This window comes from Trichechus manatus, unplaced genomic scaffold (assembly GCF_000243295.1).
Source record: "Trichechus manatus latirostris isolate Lorelei unplaced genomic scaffold, TriManLat1.0 scaffold00086, whole genome shotgun sequence".
Taxonomy (NCBI): domain Eukaryota; kingdom Metazoa; phylum Chordata; class Mammalia; order Sirenia; family Trichechidae; genus Trichechus; species Trichechus manatus.
The window spans coordinates 6,381,340-6,402,970 of record NW_004444022.1 but is presented as its reverse complement, the minus strand read 5'-3'; the positions used below and the strand labels follow the sequence as shown (position 1 = coordinate 6,402,970).

The 21,631-nt window shown below is 38.5% G+C and overlaps 1 protein-coding gene across 2 annotated transcripts in view; it reads left to right on the top strand.

The window, feature by feature from the left end:
• The first annotated feature begins 406 nt into the window (after nt 1–406).
• HELB (DNA helicase B) overlaps nt 407–21,631 on the top strand; it is a 29,574-nt gene continuing 8,349 nt past the window's right edge. Inside the window, exons 1-7 of one of the 2 annotated variants that reach the window (XM_004381539.2) lie at nt 407–790; nt 5,613–6,020; nt 9,449–9,618; nt 10,078–10,947; nt 14,614–14,791; nt 15,885–16,026; nt 19,263–19,417. In XM_004381539.2, the coding sequence (XP_004381596.1) occupies nt 604–790; nt 5,613–6,020; nt 9,449–9,618; nt 10,078–10,947; nt 14,614–14,791; nt 15,885–16,026; nt 19,263–19,417 (2,110 nt within the window). In that variant the 5' untranslated portion in view covers nt 407–603. The remainder of the gene's footprint in view (nt 791–5,612; nt 6,021–9,448; nt 9,619–10,077; nt 10,948–14,613; nt 14,792–15,884; nt 16,027–19,262; nt 19,418–21,631) is intronic. The other variant, XM_023736097.1, reaches the window with a different exon arrangement.

Genomic DNA, 21,631 nt, shown 5'->3' with positions numbered 1-21,631 from the left:
CTGTACTAAAGGGTTTTATGAGTCCGAATCCAGTCGATGGCATTGGGTTTGGTTTCCGCGGCCCTTTTATTGTTAAGCAAACCGGTCCCAAAGCAGTCACGACTAGACAAGTCTCCCGATTGGACAGTCACTGTTCCGAGTGGGTGGTGGCTGACCATCATGCAGGACGCCAGCCACCCCTTCGCTGAGGAGCTGAGGGGGTTGTTATTTTTTCAGGTTTTCCGGGGTCAGAAGATGTGGTCTTCCCTCGCATTTCTGTCTCAGGGGTGAGTCCGTGGGCAAGCGGCTCTACAGGCGCCACATCTGCCGCTCCCCGCCGGGCTGGCCACCTCCCTCGTCCTCAAGTCTGCCTGCCGGCGACCCCCTTCCGCCTCGCCTGGTTCTGTCCTGTTCCCGCTCGCTTTCCTCCTGGCTCTTCTCCACTCGAGACAGGAGACTTGGGGCGGAGTTTCGCCGTCGTCCCGCCCCTCCGCGCACGCACGACGCCGCCTAGGCGGATCCGGAAACTGACATCTTCCAGTCGCGAAGCTGACTGGTTGATCGTGGGCTGGTTCCCGGATGGGGTTTTCCTGAGTTGTTTGGGTTGACGCTGGGGAAGGGAACATGGCCGGGCTAAATCAGCCCTTGCGGGCACTGCAGGGACCTTTGTTTCCGCCTAAGGACCTAGTGGAGGAAGACATTGACTGTCTAAAAGAGGATGTGGAGGAGGATGAAGACCCAGTGTTTGTGGACGCCGAGGAGCTCTGCAGTGGGGGCGTAAAGGCTGGTTGCCTCCCCGGTCGCCTTCCTGGTGAGGACACGCGCCCTACCCCGGGAGGTGGCATAGCAGGGCGAGTCTACTGTTTCTTTCCCATTCTAGCCTTGCTCCTAGAAAGGCTCCCGGTCACTGCTAAGACTTATCTTTGGGATGGCCTAGCTGCTTCGTCCTACTTAGGATAAAATAATAATAATAGCAGCAGTGACTTTAATTGAGCACATACTGTATGTTAAGCTTGGCCTTTACCTATATTATCTCATTTAATGTTCACAACCCTTTGAGGTAGTTTTACAGACGAGGAAATAGTCATAGGGAGGCTGTACAGTCTTGTGCAAGATCAGGCAGCTGGTGGATGTCCAGCCTGTATTAACACCCAGAATCGAGGCTGTTAACTTTAAACCTGTTCTGCCTGGAGTCAAATACGGGGTTGTTCTTCAGCTGATTAGAAGAGAACACAAGGACAGACTCAACTAATTGGTCTTAACCTTGCGTAGTTTTCTGTGCTATAAAATACAGGTAGTACCCGACTTGGGATGTATTCGAGTTACAATAAATGGCACTTAATATTGTCTTTTTTTTAACTTATTGTTAGTAGTATGTCACATGTAATATGGCAACGTGTAATTTGCGGATGTTATCATTCTCATGCCAACCTCCAAAGACAAAGATCAGATTTATAAAGATACTGATAATAAAAGGCAATAATAATGAAAACTAAAAAAAAAAAAAAAAATGAGGTATTCAACTTAAGTCAGAATGGATTTACGACAAAGTAATTGTCAGAGTGGAACCCCATAAGTTGGAGATTACCTGTAGACCTGTTATATGTACTTGTGACTGATATTCAAAAATTATTTTAGTGTTCAGACCAGTGCTGTCCAGTAGAACTTTCTGTGATGATGGAAATGTTCTATAACTACTCTGTCCAATACCATAGTCACTAGCTTCATGTGGAGCCCTTGTGGCATAGTGGTTAAGAGCTCAGCTGCTAACCAGAAGGTCAGGAGTTTGAATCTACCAGACGCTCCTTGGAAACCCTTGGGGCAGTTTGATTCGGACTCATAGCGACCCTATAGGACAGAGTAGAACTGTCGCATAGGGTTTTCAAGAGGCGGCTGATGGATTTGACCTGCTGAGCTTTTGGCTAGCAGCTGAGCTCTTAACCCCTGCACCACCAGAGCTCCGTGCACAGCAACATATACACCAATTCAACAGTTTCTACATGTACAATTTAGTGACACTGATTACATCCTTTGAGTTGTGCAACTATTCTCACCCTCGTTTTCTGAGTTGCTCCTCCCTCATTAACATAAACTCACTGTCCCCTAAGGTTCTTATCTAATGTTTTGAGTTGCTGTTATCAGTTTGATTCCATATAGCTAGATCTTAAAAGAGCATAACGCTCAAGGCAGAACTTTTTTACTAGTTAAGCTATACTATTATTTGGTTTTAAGATGACTGCAGGGGATGTTTTTGGTTTCAGGTTTAAAGATTACCTTAGGGCAGTAGTTTCAGGGGTTCGTCTACCCTCCATGACTCCAGAAAGTCTAGAGTCTATGAGAATTTGAAATCTGTTCTGCATTTCCCCGCTTTTAATCGGTATTGTTCTATGGAATCTTTGATCAAAATGTTCAGTAATAGTAGCTGGACACCATCCAATTCTTCTGGTCTCAAGGCAAAGGAGACAGTTGTTGATGGAGGTAATTAGCCACACATTCTATATCCTCTTCCTGTTCCTGACTCTCCTTCCTTCCTCTGTTGCTCCGAAGGAATAGAGACCATTTGTTATGCCTTGGATGGCCACTTGCAAGCTTTTAAGGCACTACACAATGAACTAGGAGGTGGAACAGAAGCATTAAACACATTGTTAGGCCAGTTAACTGAGATGTCCCATGAAATCATGACCCTGTATCTCCAAACCAAGGAACCAAATCCCGTGAGGTGTTTGGTTGTACCTAAGCAGCCTCAGCAACTAGTCTTTTTTTTTTTTTTGTCCTTGTTGTAAATATATCTATTGCACAACTTCTGCCAGTTCAACTTATTACAGATGTACAACTTATTGACAACAATTACAATAATTGGCTGTGCAGCCCTACCCGTAATCAATGCAATTTTTCTATCACTGTTAACCCCCCTTTTCCCCCTCCCTCCTGCCCCTGGTAACCACTGATAAACTTTGGTCTCTATACATTTGCCTTTTCTTGTCTTTTTATATAAGTGGGGTCATAACAATATTTGTCCTTTTGTGATTGGTTTATTTTTCTCAGTATAATGTCTTCAAGCTCCACCCATACTGTAGCATGTATCAAGACTTCATTTCTCTTACTGAGTAGTATTCCACTGTACATGTATACCACATTTTGTTTATCCATTCATCTGTTGCTGGGCTTTTAGGTTATTTCCACCTTTTGGCTACTGTGAATACCACTGCAATGAACATTGGTGTACAAGTCTCTTTTTGAGTCTCTACTTTCAAGTCTTTTGGATACATACTTAGGAGTAGAATTGCTGTGTCATATGGTAGTTCTAGTTTTAGTTTTTTGAGGAACCACCACACTATTTTCCACAACAGTTGTACCATTTTGCATTCCTACCAGCCATGGATAAGGGTTCCAATTTCCCCACATTCTCTCCAAAACTTGTTATTTTCAATTTTGTTTTTTTTTTTTATCACAGCCATCCTAGTGGGAAGGAAATGGTATGTCATTGTGGTTTTGATTTGCATCCTCTGATGGCTAATGACACTGAGCATCTTTTCATGTGTTTGGTGGCCATTTGAATGTCCTGTTTGATGAAATGTCTATTCAAGTCTTTTGCCCATTTTATGATTGGATTATTTGTCTTTTTGTTGTTAAGTTGTCAAAGTTTTATATATATTTTGTTTATTAGATTCTTGTCGGATATATAGTTTCCAAAGATAGCCTCCCAGTTGGTAGCTTGTTTTTTCACTTTTTTGGTAAAATCTTTTGCTGTTTGTGCTTTTGTTATTAGAGTAGATAACCCATTGTTGAAAGCTAGGCCTGACAGCATTGCCTCTGCTTGTTTGTCTAAGAATTTTATGGTTTAGTTTGCACATTTAGGTCTTCATTCCATTTTGAATTGGTTTTTGTGTATGGTATGAGGCACAGATCCTGTTTCATTTTCTGTATGTGGAAATCCAATTTTCCCAGCACCATTTATTGAAGAGACTCTTCTTTCCCCATTGAATAGATTTAGCACCCTTGTCAAAAATCAGTTGAACATAAATGTGTGGGTTTATTGCTGGACTCTCAATTCTATTCCATTGTTCTGTGTGTCTGTTGTTACACCGGTACCAGGCTGTTTTGATTACTGTAGCTGTATAGTATGTTTTAAAATCAAAGTGTGAGTCCTCCTACTTTGTTCTTCTCTTCCAGCATTGTTTTAGCTATTCAGGTCCTCTTGCCATTCCATGTAAAGTTGAGGATTGGTTTTTCTATTCTGTAAAGAAGGCTGTTGAAATTTTGATTGGGATTGTGTTGAATCTGTAGATTGCTTTGGGTAGTGTTGACATCTTAACAATGTTGTCTTCAATCCATGAACGTGGAAAGTCTTTCCATTTATTTAAGTCTTCTTTACTGTCTTTCAGCAGTGTTTTTAAAGTTTTCATTGTATAAGTCCTTCACATCCCTGGTTAGATTTATTCCTAGGTATTATATTCTCTTAGATGCTATTGTAAATGGAATTGTTTACCTAATTTCCGTTTGAGAGTTTTCATTGCTGGTATTCAGAAACCGAATTGGTTTTTATTTGTTGACCTTGTACCCTGCAACTTTGCTAAATTCCTCTATTAGCTGTAGAAGTTTTCTAGTGGACTCTTTGGGATTTCTATATGTAGGATCATATCATCTGCGAATAGAGATAATTTTACTATTTCTTTTCCAATCTGGATATCTTTTATTAATTTTCCTTATCGTATTGCTTTGGCTAGGCAGTCATTCATTCTTATGAATATTATTATGAATATTATTGACTGGCTACCATCTTTCAAAGGAGACTTAGTGGCACAATGGTTAAACACTAAACTGCTAACCGAAAGGTCAGCGGTTTGAACCCACTGGCTCCTCCATAGGTGAAAGACCGGGCAGTCTGTTCCCATAAAGTTTACAGCCTAAGAAATGCTAAGGGACAGTTCTTTTCTGTCATAGAGGATCACTGTGAGTTGAAATCACAACAACACACACCAGCGGCACACAACAACAGTAGCTATGTTTTAAGCAAGTTGCTTGGTGAGATAAAATGATGAGGTTCCTGTCTTAATGGAGCTTACAGCCTAGTGAATTAAACAGACGTTCTTAAGACAATCACGGAAGTAACTATAATATTACTCAGTGCTTAGAAGGAGTAGTAGATAGTGCTGTCAGAGGTTAGATTCATGAGATTCAGGGAAGGCTTTCCTGAGGAAGTGATAATTAAGCTGAGGTCTGTAGTGAACTGGATGTGTGGAGAACACATTTAAGGCAGATGAAACAGCTTGTGCAAAGGCCCTGTGGTAGGAGGGAGTATGACATTTTTAAGAACTGTATGAAAGCCAGTATTGGCTGAGATCAGAAGAGCAGGGAGAGGATTGCCCTTAGAACAGGAAGTACAGACATTTGCTGTGTATTGTGCTCACCTCTTGGTTTTCAGAGACAAATGAAACACAGTACCCACTCTGGAGAGTTTCAGTAGGGTAGAGAGAAATAAACATGAAGGTGGAATAAACTGTTATGGATGCCCTTACAGACATCTCTACAGGGTGTTGCGGGGGGATTAAAGAGTGGTGTGCGTGATAAAACATTGGGGAAAGGGTTTTAAAATATCCTAAATTTACTTTTTTTTTTTTTTTTTTTTTAAGTTTTAATTTATGATGAAGACACTAAAGAGAAATGTGAAGTGTTTGGACGTTTTCCATTAACAGATCCTTGGTGGCGAGTGAAGGTACAAGTAAAGCCTGTGGGAAGGAGGTATCATACTCAAGGATTTCCATCTTACTTTTTACAGTCTGATATGTCACCACCAAATCAAGAACATATCTGTTCCCTTTTTCTTAAGGAGTGTCGGGTCTCTGATGAGTTTATAACTCAGTTTTCAGAATGGGTAAATAGAGTATCAAGCTATAAATACCTAAACTTTGGAAATATTACAGAAGCATTAAGAACTTTCCAAAAAGAAAGTGAAAAGAGAAATAAAAAAAAACCAACACAGAATGAACAGGAAGAGTCAGTACCAGATCGTGAGATAAGTCTTCCCCTGGAGAACACAAGTAAGTGTGATTTCATCATTGAGTTTTAGTGTAAATGAGATACTTATCACTCTAGTGTCTGGGCATAATTTTCTTGAATTGGTTTGATGAACATGTTTATATTGCTTTTGGAGTATAAAGATGATAGTAAATGTCATGGGAAACCATTGAATGGGTATAAACAGGGAAATGACAAGCTCAGCTTTGTGTTTTAGGAAGATCACCATTATGCACAACCCTACCAACCCTGTTTTAACAGAACTGTCTGCCTACACCACACCTGTGTAGCTAAACATGGCTGGGGAAAACACACTGCTCTGCCAATTGGTCCTCAACATGTTTCTAAGCCTGTCAAGTGGACTCAACTGCTGTTTGCCTGGCCTCCTACAGTTCTTTCGAGTGTATCCTCTTCAACTCTTGGACAAATATTACACGTTCGTGCTATGCTTTCATTTTCAGTAAGCTGCCAAAACTACTCTTACCAAGGTTACTAATGATCTTCTTCCCTAAATCCAATGGCTAATTAATTATCAGCCCCCATCTGTGAGCAGCATTTGACACAGTGAGTCACTCCCTTCTTAAAATGCTTGCCTTCTACAACACCACTCTGTTGGTTCTTATTTGACCTCACAGGCTTCATCCACATGTTCTAAGACTTACTCCTTACACCTGTTCTCTGTCTCTCCTTACTCCCCAGATGTGGTCCTCCAGTCTCATGGCTTTGCAGACCACCTGTATGAAAAGGTGGTTTGCAGACATCTCTAGTTTGAACCTCTCTCCAGAACTATAAATAGGAATGTCCAATTGCCTCCTCAGCCTTTCCACTAACATGGAGTTAAAATGCCCGAAACTGAATTCTCGATTTTCCCTCCCCAAGCTCATTTCTCCTCAGGCTTTCACCTCCTTAGAAAACTGGCAGCTCTTCCTGTTATTCAGGTTAATATCCTTGGCATTATCTTAGACTTCTTTTTTTCCTTGTACCCCACATCCAAATCCATCTGCAAATACTGTTGGCTTCACCTTCAGAATACATCCCGAGTCCCAGAGTTCTCATCACCTTTCCCACTAGTGCCCAGGTGCAAATCACTGTCATTTCCACCTAGATGTTAGCGGTTGTCTCCCAACTACTTCTTTTCAGCCCCTTCAGTTTATTCTCAGCATGACAGCCAGAGTGATCCTTTTAAATTATAAGTCAAATCGTGTTATCCCTCTGCTCAAAATCTTTCCACTGCATTCAAAGTAAAATCTAAAATATTAAGTTAAAGTGAAGCTACAAGATAAAATAAAAAGTAAAGTAAAAGCCACAAGGCCCTACCTGCTCTCATTCCTGTTACCTCCCTGACCACATCTCTAATAACTTCACTCTTTGCTCCTTTTGCTTCAGCTATACTGACCTTCTTGTTCCTCCTCTACATGAAATAGTAATGCATTTGACACTCCCCTGTCCCTCACTGCTTTTTTCCGTTTTAAATGAGTAAATTTTATATTACTCCATTGCACTTTTCACCAGCTGATGGAGTATCTATTTGCTTATTTGTTTGACTCTCTCACTAGAATGTAAGCTCTATGTGGGCAGGGACTTGGTTGGGTTCATAGTTGGGTCACGAGTACCTGGAACTGTACCTGGAACATAACAGGCATTCAGTAAATGTGTGTTGAATTAATGAATGCTGGAGTGTAGACAGTGGTAAAGGACACAGTTGGAGGAATAGCTCTTCTGTTGTCATAGAGGCAGGAGAAAAGGATGGGCACAGATGCAACTAAATTTGTAAGGAGGATAGCAGGAAATTGAGGAAATTTGAGGCAGTGGCCTTTATTTCTTCTTTAAGGGAATAGGTTAGTGTTAGTTGAGGTTGATGAGGATATGAAGGAGGGCTGAGTAGAGGGGAGTTTTAAAGTAATCCCTGTGAATAATGGATGAGGAGGGAGGGCCAGGGTGTTGGAAGGATAGGGCATTGAGGAGTGTAGGGTGTTTCAATTTAAGGTTCTTGCTGTGAGCATTTCTAGGGAGGATGATTTCCATGCCCTGAGGGTCATGGGAACTGAGGAGTTCAGTTGCTGAGATGCTGGGGTGTTGGATGGGCCAGGTATATGGGTGGTGATGTCCCTCAGGATTTGGGATAGAGAGGAATATGTGGCAAGGTAGTATGAAAGAGAGTACGAAGTGTTAGGAGACAGCTAACATGGAGAGAATAAACAAGAATTCTAAAAAGCAGACAGGAAGTCTGCATCCATGTAGCAGAAGAGCAAACACTACGTGAATTTGAATGCATCACAAAAAAAGTGACCTTTTTGGATTTCCGGTTCCTCATCCATAACATGAAGGGATTGGATGAGGTGACCTTTAAGGTCCTTTCAGCTCCTTTCCAGCTTTAAAACTGTCTAACTTTTGCGTCCACCACCCATCAGTCTGTCATTCTGTGGTGGCTTGCATGTGGCTATGATGCTAAAGCTATGCCACTGATGTTTCAAATACCAGCATGGGCACCCGTGATGGGCAGGTTACAGTGGAGCTTCCAGACAGAGACAAACTAGGAAGAAAGACCTGGTGATCTACTTCCAAAAAGTAGCCAGTGAAAACACTATGGATCACAAGAGAATATTGTCCAATAAACCCTATGGATCACAACACAATATTGTCTAGTATAGCACAGGAAGATGAGTCCCCTAGGTTGGAAGACATTCAGAATACATGGTGTTCATAACAGTGGACTTGAGCACACCAAGGATTGTGAAGATGGCACAGAACCAGGCAACATTTTGCTCTGTTGTATGTAAGGTTGCCGTGAGTTGGAGCTGACCTGACAGCAGCTAACAATAACTTCTGTGTCAATAAGAATTACTCTGAGTCTATAAGAAAAAGTTCAGTTTAAGTTTAATTCTGTTTAAGAAGGCAGAGGGGAAAGGCAAGGATGTGAGTAATCTGTTTTGGAAAGGTTTCAGTCCAAATGGTTTAAGATAATTTTTTTAAGTATGGTAAATTTGTTATCTGGGCATTCATAACTATGGACATTCTATTTCTTAGTTCTATCAAATAAATTTGACAGTACATCACTGAATGCCTTCAATGACAAAAGAATCATGATTATAGTTGGAAAAATGATTATAAAGATTAATATGTAAATGATTTTTCTTTTTATGCTTAGCTTTAAATTGTATATCATTGAGTAAAAAATTTGGTTCTGTTTATATTATAAGCAAAAGGCTAAGAAGTAGTTATCTAAACTTTTAAAGAACATGAATTTTGATGTTGAACATAATGAGAAACCATCTCAGTACAAAAGGAATTGTCATAACGTGATCAGTTTTCTTACTTTTTAAAGTAAATTCATTCATCCCTCTGATTTGGATTTCTTGAACTGGTTGTGCTAAATGAGGAAGTATTTCAAATCAGTTTGTCTGTGAGCTCATTTGTATGTTTTAATTTGTTCTTTTCTGATATCCTATAGTTGCATTTAAAAATGTTATGAGAGCTTTACAGTTTCCAAAAATAATGGAATTCCTTCCAGTTCTTCTTCCTCGTCACTTTAAACAGCTCATAAACTCAGACTCTACAATGCTTTTGGAAGCAATAGAAGAGATTTTGGGTACATGTCCATGGATACTTGGATTTAGTAAAGTAAGTAAAGAGTTAGGGAGTTAATAATAAACGGTTAAAATGTAAAAAAAAGAAATCAAGGAATAATATAAACAGTATTTAGAAATGCGGAGGTAAATTCTGGAAAAAATAACTCGAGTTGAAGGTGATTGCTGTTAGAAAGCATGTGAGGGGTGAAGCAGGGAATTCCTGTTTTTTATTATAATCTCATAGTATTACTTGAATTTTAAAACCATACATGTATTGATTTGATAAAATACAGTTTTAATATACAAATTTATACATATCACTAATCGCAATCTGTACATTTACAAAAATGATATATTAGGCGCGTTGTTTTTTTTCTCCAAATTAAGTTGAAATATCTGTCTCTTGGGAAATAAAAAAAGTTAAGAAATAACAGTTTTTATTGTAAGTCTAATACTGTTCATCAGCATAATTTTTTATACAGCAGTTTGAACTTTGTGTATTTTCTTAAAGATAACCTACAGAGAATTGAAGCTCTTGCAGTGTGAGGCAAGTTGGACAGCCTTTTGTCAGTGCAAGTCTCTTCTCCAGTTGATGAGTGATCTAGAGAAGAATGCATTAATAATATATTCTAAACTGAAGCAGATATGTAGAGAACACGGGCACACTTGTATTGAAGAAGCTGAATTAACTTCTAAATTGTCAGACCGTATGTCTTTTGATGATGCTTGGCAGTCTCTGAAGTTTTTGAAGGATTCTGGTGTGGTGACATACGAGAAAGGCTGTGTCTTTCCTTATGACCTTTACCAGGCCGAAAGGGACATTGCCTCTTCTATATGCCACCTGATGATGAGACCTCCATGGGATCTACATGTAGATGTTAAAAAGGTGCTTGCATCTCTTCAGGCCCGCAAACCTGAGAATTCAGAATGTGCTGATGTATTGAATGAAAGTAAACTGGATGAAACAAGATTAGAAAATTCTGTGCACATTCTGGACACACAGGACAATAGTGACCATGATGGTGAAAATGAACTTAATGCAGAAATAAGTGAAGTTCAACTGGATCGGGATCAGGTGACTGCTTTGGAAATGATTTGTGCAAATGCTGTGACAGTCATAAGTGGAAAAGGTGGTTGTGGAAAGACCACAATTGTTAGCCACCTTTTTAAGCACATAGAGCAGTTGGAAGAAAGAGAAGTGAAAAAAGCTTGTGAAGATTTTGAGCAAGACCAGGATGTATCAGAAGAATGGGTGACCTTTACTGAGCAAAGCCAACTAGAGGCAGGCAAGGCTATAGAAGTTTTACTTACAGCACCCACAGGGAAAGCAGCTGGCTTACTGCGACAGAAAACTGGTCTTCATGCTTATACACTATGTCAGGTAAAACCTTTACATTTTGTTAAATAAAATATTTGTCTTAAAGCACAGACTTTATTTAGAGAGTTTAAGCATTTTTTAATTATTGATGACAATCAATAGGTATTTATTGTCTGCTGGGTCCCTGCCTTGTAGTAGATAATAGTTTAGATCTTTGTTACTCAAGACAGTCTGTGAACCATTACCAGTTTGCAGTGACAAAGGAGCTTGTGCCATAGAGTAAATCATTGCACTGCTTCCCTCATTAAGAAAGTCTTATGAATAAAAAGGCAGCTGAACTAAAGTATATGTTTAATGATGTAGTTAGTTTAAACTCTGGCACAAGCTCTGTTTTTCATTGGGAGTGGTTATAAACATGTCATAGTCCACAGACCACGCCTTGAGTAGCATTGGAGATTGAAGAAAAAGGTTTGTGCCTTTTAGAATGAAGGCTTCATGAGAGTGAGGACTTTGTTCATCTGGTTTAATTTTTCATGTTCTCCCCCTTAGAACAGTGCCTTGTAGATAGTAGACACTTAACAGAAATTTCAAGTGAATACTATGCTTGTAAAAATAGTTTGGCCATAATTCAGAGTTGTGGAATTTTAGACTTGTAAAGAGTTGAAGACGTTCTTCTAGCCCTGACCTGCCATTCTATAGATAAAGAAACTTGGTAGTTGGAAGATTTATGAAGGATGTAATAATTGAATTGGACTTTAGAGGACAGTAGGCTCAGGTGAGGAGGAGAACATTTTGTTTAGGGGACAGGCCTTTCCAGAGGCTTTGAGTAGAATGATCACAGGACATATAAAGGGTTTGGAGGTGGCTCCATCGATGGAGTGAAGGCTGTGTATTGCAGAATAATGGAAATTAAACTTTGCTTGGGGAATTTGAGCTTTAAAGTTTGTAAAGTATTTTGACATTATCTCATTAAACTCTTGACAATCCTGTGAAGTGGTAAGTGATTTTATCTCCATTTTTATAGAAGAGCTGGCTGAATTTTGGGGTGTTAAACTTTTTGTCCAAAATCTCAAGTAAGGAACTAGGATGCTATTAAGAGATTGAATTGTGTCCCCCAAAAATGTGTGTCGACTTGGCTAGGCCATGATTCCTAATTTTGTGTGGTTGTCCTCCATTTTGTGATCTGATATGATTACCTATGTGTTGTAAATCCTAACCTCTATGATGTTGATGAGGCAGGATTAGATGCAGCTATGTTAATGAGACAGGACACAATCTACTGGATTAGGTTGTATCTTGAGTCAATCTCTTTTGAGATATAAAAGACAGAAGTGAGCAGAGAGGAGAGGGACCTCATTACCACTAAGCAAGAAGAACCAGGAGCGGAGTGCATCTTCCGACTTGGGGTCCCTGTGCTGAGAAGCTCCTAGACTAGGGGAAGATTGATGACAAGGACCTTCCTCCAGAGCCAACAGAGAGAAAAAGCCTTCCCCTACAGCTAGCACTCTGAATTTGGACTTCTGGCCTCCTAAACTGTGAGAGAATAAAGTTCTGCTTGTTGAAGCCATCCACTTGTGGTATTTCTGTTATAGCAGCACTAGATAACTAAGACAAACACTAATTCAGATTTCTGACCTCGGCTTGTTACTTTTTCCATGGTACCATAATTTCCGTATTTTATTATAGATGTTGAACTCCTAACAAAGAAGTTGAAACTTGATTTACAAAGGAGCAGTTTAGGTTTCTGAGGCGGAAACTGAAATGAAGAAAGCAATTTTAAAGAAGATTAACATAGAATCAGAACGAGGAGCCACCTCAGAAATCATCTTGGCCATTACTTTTATTTGTTAGATGAGTGAATGGGGGCCTAGAGAAGCTCAGTGACTTGTCCATATAGCTCATTGGTGACAGTCTTCTGATCAGTTCATGATTTTTGCACTATGACTTCATGCCTGATTAGTCTGCAGGATTGATTAGAAGAGACCAGACAGAGATCAATACTATGTTTCACCTCACATGCATACTCTGACCAATTGGTAATATCTTTATATTTGCTTGGGATGCTGGGAGAACATTTCTTAAGCCACATTTAGGCTCAGGAGAGAGTGCTAGGGCACATGAAAAGGACTGGCGTGGCACTAATGCAACTTATTTATCATTCTTGGGCTAGGTTTGCCATTGTTGTTATGTGCCATTGAGTTGATTCCAACTCTTAGTGACCCGATGTGCCTAAGTGGAACTGCCCCTTAGGGTTTCCTAGGCTGTAATCTCTATAGCAGATTGCCAGGTTTTTTTCTCCCACAGAGAGGCTGGTAGGTTCTAACCACTGACTTTTTGGTTAGCAGCCTAGTGCTTAGCCATTGAGTCACCAGGGCTCCTTAAGTTTGCTAGTAGCAAATAAAAAAAATCAAAATAGTTTTTTAGTGTGTGTCCCAAATATTACATGGGATATACTTATACTAAAAATTATTTGTTGTTTATCTGCAAATTCAAATTGAACTGAGTGTCTTGTATCTTACCTGGCTGTCCTATCTTGGGCTAGTGTGTTAAGAGAACCTGGCTGTAAGGCTGTTGGGATGATTTAGGTCCTCATAGAAGGGCCTGTATTGAGTTGGTAGCAGTAGAAATTCAGTGGAAAGTGTCAATCAGGCACTTGTAAGATAACTAATTGAATATATAAAATGAAAGACAACAATCAAAAGGGGTTCCAAACTGCTGTATTGTGAGACAAGGTCACAGAGAATGGGGGGTTTTGTTGAAGGGAACCGATGCATTTGGGTGGGAAATCTGAAGGTTTTACTTACAGACATGTTGAATCTAGTTTCGGCAAAATAAATAAAGATGATATGTTATCATTTGTTTATACGTATATATCCACACTTACAACATAGAAACATTTCTGGAATGATATACGCTAAAATGTTCTCTGGTTATAATTTTATAAATAGCTTTTCTTCCTCATCTGTATTTTTAAAATAGTGATATTACCTCTGGAATAAATAGTTTTGTTGTATGTTTTATTATTGTTGGTGTTAGTGGTTTTGGGGAAATTTTAAGAAGTTTAGAATACTAGGAAGAGAATATAGTGTTTTCTTAGTTAGGTTGGGAAGGCAGCCCTTTATCTCCAGAATGGAATCATTGGATTGGTAGAGGAAGAGAGCTTAAGTGATTGGGAATATCTCAAAAGACCAAGGTTTATTTGGAAAAGAAAAGGCGGCTTTCTCTGGTCAAGAGTGATGAGAGCAGTAGATTAGCACTGTATGTGAAGTTTGTGAAATTAAACATGCTAAGTATTCATTGAAGGAGCCCTGGTGGCGCAGTGGTTAAGCACTCAGCTGCAAACCAAAAGGCCTGCGATTCAAACCCACCAGCTGCTCCGCAGTAGAAAGATGTGGCAGTCCGCGTCCGTAAAGATTACAGCCTTGAAAACCTATGGGGCAGTTCTACTCTGTCCTATAGGGTGGCTATGAGTTGGAATCGACTCGATGGCAAACAACAACAAAGTACTCATTAGCAAGCAGTTTTCTTTAACTATTTGATTAAAAAATTATTCGATCTATCCTTTTTGCATATGCATCACTGTAACTTTGTGTTCTGTTTCTTTAGTCTTTTCCCTATGTTTCTCTCCCCTCCCCCCATTTAAGATTTTTGTTTTAAAAAACATGCTGTTAGAATTTTTTGTACAGATTTTTTAAACCTGAATTTAGAAATCCTATACTTCGCTTGTAGGTCAATTACAGCTTCTACTTATGGGAGAAAAATAAGATGATGAAGGACAAGCCATGGAAATTTTCATCAATTAGAGTTCTGGTTGTGGATGAAGGGAGTTTGGTATCTGTAAGAATCTTCAAATCAGTTTTAAATTTATTGTGTGAGCACTCCAAACTTTCTAAGCTTATTGTCCTTGGTAAGTTAAAATATCATTGGAATTCCGATGTTTAGTTCAAAGCATTGTGGTTAGTAGGCTGTTTACAGCATTTTAAAGGCAGGAAGCCATTTCTCAAAGCTACGCTGAGTTAGTTCCGACCACTCTTCTAATGAGCTTGGGTGGTTCTTTATTTTGGCCAGGCTAGGATGTGAATGTAAGGGGTTACTGTTAATCACCTAAAAGAGGGCTATTAAAACAATAAAAATGTCTCAGAGTCAGAGAAAATCAGGATGCAGATCATTTGGAAGTTGTAAGAAGTCTGAATTACAGACCATTTAAAAGTAATTTTATTATTCTAAGCTAATAACTCAAATTAGACCTCATCAGTCTCTTAAATCTCTTCCAATTCTGATGAGATTCTTTTGGGTAGTAGTGATCTGTGTAGGCTGTATGATTTAATGGAGAAGAAATAACATTTTGAGAATCAAATTGTATGTAAACAATATTTTATGTATTTGAGGATATTTTACAAGCAGTTGGTTCTATTAATGGCTTTAAGCATTCTCCTCATTGCCACCAGGTAAATATTTTTCTTATCTTTAGGATTTTTTTGTTTGTTTTTTTTTAAACAAAAGATTTTTAATAGAGAAAAACATAATTATGTTACTGAAATTTATTCATTATCTAATGCATTTGGTTTGTTTATTTTATATGTTATGTGTCTGAGGCCATAGATTCTTCCATGTTGAGTAAAATATTGAGCAAGAGTGAACAAGTGACTAAATACTGTATATCTAAGGCCTGTTTTTTAAAATGATGACTAAAAGATATGCCCCTACACAGTTCATCTGTTATAGTATGTAAGAAGTTTGATTTAGATTTTGTACCTTATTGTGTTTCACTGTTTTTCATATCTTAAACGCTGTTTAGTTTGAATATTATTTTTGTTAAATATTTTTAAGTTCTTATATTCTTAAGTAAATGTAAATGAAAAATTTTCTGGCTATTTTTCTCTGTTAGAGTAAGTCATTATAATTGTAACATGTATCTGTGGGAGAGAGAAAAATAATTTCTGAATTTCAGGATCCCAGTTCCTAAAACTTACTGTAACTGTTTTACCCCCCTCTTTTAGGTGATATTAGACAATTACCCAGCATTGAGCCTGGCAACTTGCTGAAAGATCTTTTTGAGACTCTTAAATCAAGAAATTGTGCTGTTGAGCTAAAGACAAACCATAGAGCAGAATCTCAGCTAATTGTGGACAATGCCACAAGGTATGACGTAACTAAGATTCTGTATTTTCTCTCGGTTGTATTAGAAATAAAGGGTAAAACATATGTATGTGTGTAAGCTTTTTAATTAGAGCAATTCAGTGCAATACATTTACTATAAACTTTTAGCAAAACTATTCTATCCTTCAGGTATATAACTTTCACCTAACATTTAGAAAAGCAGTTAATGTTTTTTCATTACTAGTCTAGCATAAATAATTATAGAAATATAAGGATGGATTTTTTTCTGATTTAAAAGATATGTCTATATATATGGGGAGGGATATGAGGAGCAACAGCTTAATTGGTACAGGCTTTCCTTCTGGAGTGATGAAAATGTTGTGGACCTAGATTAGGTAGAAGTGGTGATTCCACTTACAACATTGTGAATGCTCTGAATGCCACAGAATTGTTTACTTTAAAGTGGTTGGTTTTATGTTATGTGAATTTCACCTTAATTAAAAAAAAAAATTCAAATATAATAAAGTTGTATCAAGTTTAGAGACTAAAATAAGGTCAAGGGGAGCAAAGCCTTGGTAAATAACCAAAAAAAAAAAAACCCAAACCCTTTGTCATCGAGTCGATTCCAACTCCTAGCGTCCCTATAGGACAGAGTAGAACTGCCCCATAGAGCTTCCAAGGCTGTACATCTTTATGGAAGCAGACAGCTACATCTTTCTTCTGTGAAGCAGCTGGTGGATTCAAACCACTGACGTTTTAGTTAGCAACTGAGTGCTTTAACCACTGCTCCACCAGGACTCCTTACTTGGAAATTAGTTCTCTCGAATTCAAGGGAAAATTGGGAAGAAATTTTCTCTAATTTCTAGGGGAAAGAGCCCAAAGCAAAAAGTTAAATGTGCTGTTTCACTCCTGGAAACCCTGGTGGCGTAGTGGTTAAGAGCTACAGCTGCTAACCAAAAGGTCGGCGGTTCGAATCCACCAGGTGCTGCTTGGAAACCTTAGGGGGCAGTTCTACTCTGTCCTATAGGGTTGCTATGAAATGGAATCAACTCGATCGCAACAGGTTTATTTCACTCCTTGATGAATCCTCATGATATTCATCATGGCTTATTACTCCTGTTAAAGTAGAACAGACTCCTTCTCTTCCCTTAGTCTTTGCATAAGCCTTTGGAGTGATCCTCTGTGGGCTTAGAAATTTGGTTTCTCCATAATCTGTATATCAGAAAATCACAGTTATTACTATTTTATGACATTTCTTTTAATATTAAAACCTGTAGATGTAGTGGGACCTCAGAATACGAAGAGACTGTTCTATGCATGGGACTGAAATTTATCTTTGTTTTTGACTCCCTTTACTATATATATAGAGAGAGAAAGATATAGATATATATGTAGATATATATATCTAGGTGCTTGAACATCTCGTTGATTGGATGTCAGCAGAAGCTAGAACATTCAAAACCTACTTTGTCTGTGCCCCTGGGTACTGTGGACGGAATAAAGGGTGTAGAGAACTAATTGAAAGGCACAGAGTAGATCATATGGGCTCTTTTTAAGTCATTAAGAAAAATAATGGAGTCGGATATATAATGTTCTTTTCCTGTTACCCTTCTGCTCCTACCTAAAGGCCAGTTCGTTTTTGGGCTGTTGGTAGATAATCGGGTCATTTTAAAGTCCAGAAAACTTGGAAGAATCTAGAGCACGTTAGATTTCTTAGAACCCAGTTTTATCTGAGACTCAGGAATTCCTTTTAGTAATCCTTTCAGTGTCATTTGGGCTGAGCTGTGCTCCTTTCAATATTTCTCCTTAATCAGCATCACCAAATATTTATTGACTGTGAAGGATCTCTGTGATATACCAGGGAAAAGCATATAGAAATAGAAGTATGATGTATTTTCTGGGTCAGAACCAAAACAGCAGATCTGTGATGATTCTCAGGACCCCCAAATTAAATCTGAGACATTTCCAGCAGGCACCAGACCACCTTTTTCCTTATCCTTTCCTCTCTTTCCATCTTCTTTTAGGAAGGGGCAAAGATGGCACAGTAGTTTACTGCCACTTTTGATAGCCAGGCTGTTGTTAGGTCTGTTCAGGGAGCCATTCTTCCAAGTATCCAAGGAAAGGCTCTGTTAAGACAAGGTGCCTGTACCTTACTCTATTTTCTGATATGACTTGTAAGACTTAGAAAATACAAGAACAAGAGAAGGATGTGGAGGGAATAGCAGCAAAGAGAAGATGTGGATTCTTGGTTCGTTTCGGGGAAATGGAGCCATACCTATGATACATGCAGAAGAAAGGCGAAAATAAAGGGTATGGTGTAAACACACCGAAAAGGTCCCAGAGTCCAAATTAATTCAAGTAGAAAGGGATATGGAGCCAAATGGGCCTATATTTGCCTCCCAGTTTCCCTGCTTTCTACTTTTGTGGCCTTGGGCAACCCAGTAAGCTTAACTGAGCCTCATATTCCTCACCTGTGAAATGAGGATAGTACCTACCTTTTATGGGTTTTTGAGGTCTGGAGATAAGTAGGCCAAGTTATCAGAATGGTGCTCGGTAAATTTTCTGGTAATTTTTTTTTAATAGACTTTATTTTTTAGAACAGTTTCAGGTTTACCAAAAAATTGTTAAAAAACTATAGACTTCCCATATGCCTCCCTCCTCCGTTTCTCCTATTACTAGTGTCTTGCATTCCTGTGGCACATTTGTTACAGCTGGTGAAGCCAGTATTGACACATTATTAATAACTAAAGTCCATAGTTTACATTACAGTTCACTCTTTGTGTTGTGCAAATCGTTAATGTGCTTGGCTGCTAAACTGAAAGGTTAGAGATTTGAGTCCACTCAGAGTCACCTTGGAAGAAAGGCCTGGCAATCTGCTTCCACAAAATCAGTCACTGAAGTTGATTTTAGAGCACAGTTCTGCTCTCACATGCATGGGATCACTGTGAGTCAGAATCGACTTCACAACAACTATTTTTTTTTCTTCCTGTTGTACAACCCGGTGAGTTTTGAAGATGATTTTTTCTGATGCTTTTTCTAACTTTTAATTTGTTAGGGGAAGGGGACTGATTGCTAAGTGTAGTGCCATAACATATGGTCCTGCTAATTCTTATTATAAAACTCATTTACTATTTATAATGCGTATCCAGGTGGCCTTTTCTCCTTATTTATTATCTATTAACAGATATTAATTACTGTGATGACATTTGCTCTGATCATATATGAAGACACAGTTTTGGATGGTAATATTCCTGGTGTATTTTTTATCTTTATTCAAGAATCGCAAGACGCCAGTTTCCAAAATTTGATGCAGAGCTGAATATTTCTGATAATCTAACACTCCCCATCTCAATTCAAGATAAGACATTTATTTTTGTCCGACTTCCAGAAGATGATACTGGTTCTCAGTTATCTAAAAGTAATCATCACCCTCGTAAGTGTAAACTCTTATGATACAGAAGGTTAAGTATCTCAGTTTTGTAACATAGTTATTAAATCACCCGTTACAATTTTATTTTACAGTAAAGATAAATACTGCTAATAAAAAATAAGGCACTGAAAATAAATAAACTAATTTATGAATCATCAAAATCAGATCACCCTAGAATTTTATAAATAAGTATGGCTTATTAAATGTTTGTTGAGTGAATAAATAGATGTAGGTGATTTCATTTTCAAAATAAAGCAACACTCTACTAATCCAGGAAACCCTGGTGGCATAGTGGTTAAGTGCTATAGCTGCTGACCGGAAGGTTGGCAGTTCGAATCCACCAGCTGCTCCTTGGAAACCATATGGAGCAGTTCTGCTCTGCCCTGTAGGGTTGCTATGAGTTGGAATCAACCCCACGGCAACGGGTTTGGTTTGGTTTGGTTTCCACTAATCTAAGTTCATTTAGGAGAAAGCATGTCTGAACTAATAAAGTTTTTTTTTATTTAAATAGCAATTCGAAAAGCAAATACATTTGTTATTTTGAGTGTATCAATGAAAGAGAAGCCATGGCTATCAAAGCGTTGCCTTGTTTTTCTGGGTCTCTCAAGTTTCCCGCCTTTGACAAGGTGCAGTCTTACCACTTTTCTATCACTCGTTTTAGTGGAAGATACTTGAGGTTTCCTTTTGTGATAGGTTTCTGCCTTATATAGCTTCCAGCTTTTGCAGGTTTTACTGTAGCTGTGTTTTACAGAATAGACAAGCGTTGCTTCTATTTATATAGGTCTAAGATGACAGGATGACAGAGTCTAGAAAGAGCATGGGGTAGGGAATCTTCTCCCTTTTGTATATGACCTGTGTCACGTCACTTAACCACTTGTAAAATGGGACTTGTAATGAGGCAGTATATAGATGTTAGTTTTTTTGTGGATAATTGATGTTTTTAAATTGCCTATTAGAAATAAATTTATTTAAATAGATTAAACCTCTGTTTATCCTTATTTGTATTATATATTCATTCAGCAAACTTTTTGTATAGTGCAACAGTTTACCCAAAATTAGAGATTGAGGAGCCCTGGTGGCGCAGTGGTTAAGCACTCGGCTGCTAACCGAAAGGTCAGTGGTTCGAACCCACCAGCTGTTCCATGGGAGAAAGATGTGTCAGTCTGCTTCCATAAAGATTACAGCCTTGGAAACCCTTAGGGGCAGTTCTGCTCTGTCCTATAGGCTTGCTGCGTGTCAGAATTGACTCGATCGCAGTGGGTTTGATTTTTTTTTTTTTTTAAATGATTATTATTGAGGATTTAGTGTTGTTGCCACAGTTCTCAAGGGTACATCCTTCCCACTGACTACATTCAACTCTGTATGTGAATGTAAGTCATATATGACTTTGTCTGTTAAGTCTTTCCCTACTTTGTGTGTGTCACCAATCTCACTTCCCTTTGGTTAATGTTTAGTCATAGGTTAAAGTATTATTATTTTTTAAATAAATGGGATCCTGTAATACACATAATGTTCCATAACATGGCTTTTTGTATTTCTTTGATTTTAGAAATAATTTATACTCATTAAAAAAAAAGTCAAACAATACAAAAGTATTTAAAGTAAAAATTAATATTCTCCCAGAATCTTCCCCTCCCCTCTTCTCCAAAGACAACCCCATAAAGATCATGTACATAGGAAGTGCTTGCTTGGTGTTTATCTTGTTAAACCTTAATATATATATATACATACATATTATTTATTTAATAGTTTTATATAAACTGGATTATAGTCTGCATACTGTTTTATGACTTTTTAGTATAGTATATCATGAATAATTAATAGCTAACATGTTTTCTCATAACAGCCTAGTTAATAGTAGGTACTATTACAGTTGAGGAGTCCCTAGGTGGTACAAAGGGTAATGCTCTCAGCTGCTAACCCAAAGGTTAGCCGTTTGAGTCCACCTAGAGGTGCTTTGGAAGAAAGGCCTGGCGATTTACTTCCGAAAAATTAGCCATTGAAAACCCTGTGGAGCACAGTTGTACTCTGACACACATGGGGACGCAATGAGTTGGAGGCAACTCGACGACACCTGGTTTATTACAGATTAAAAAAAGAGACTTAGACGGTTAAGTAACTCTCCTTCCTTGTCACTTCATTTAGATCTACGTAAAATATTTTTATGGTTTCATTTCTAGCACTCACTCTTTACATTAATGACCAAAACCAAACCCA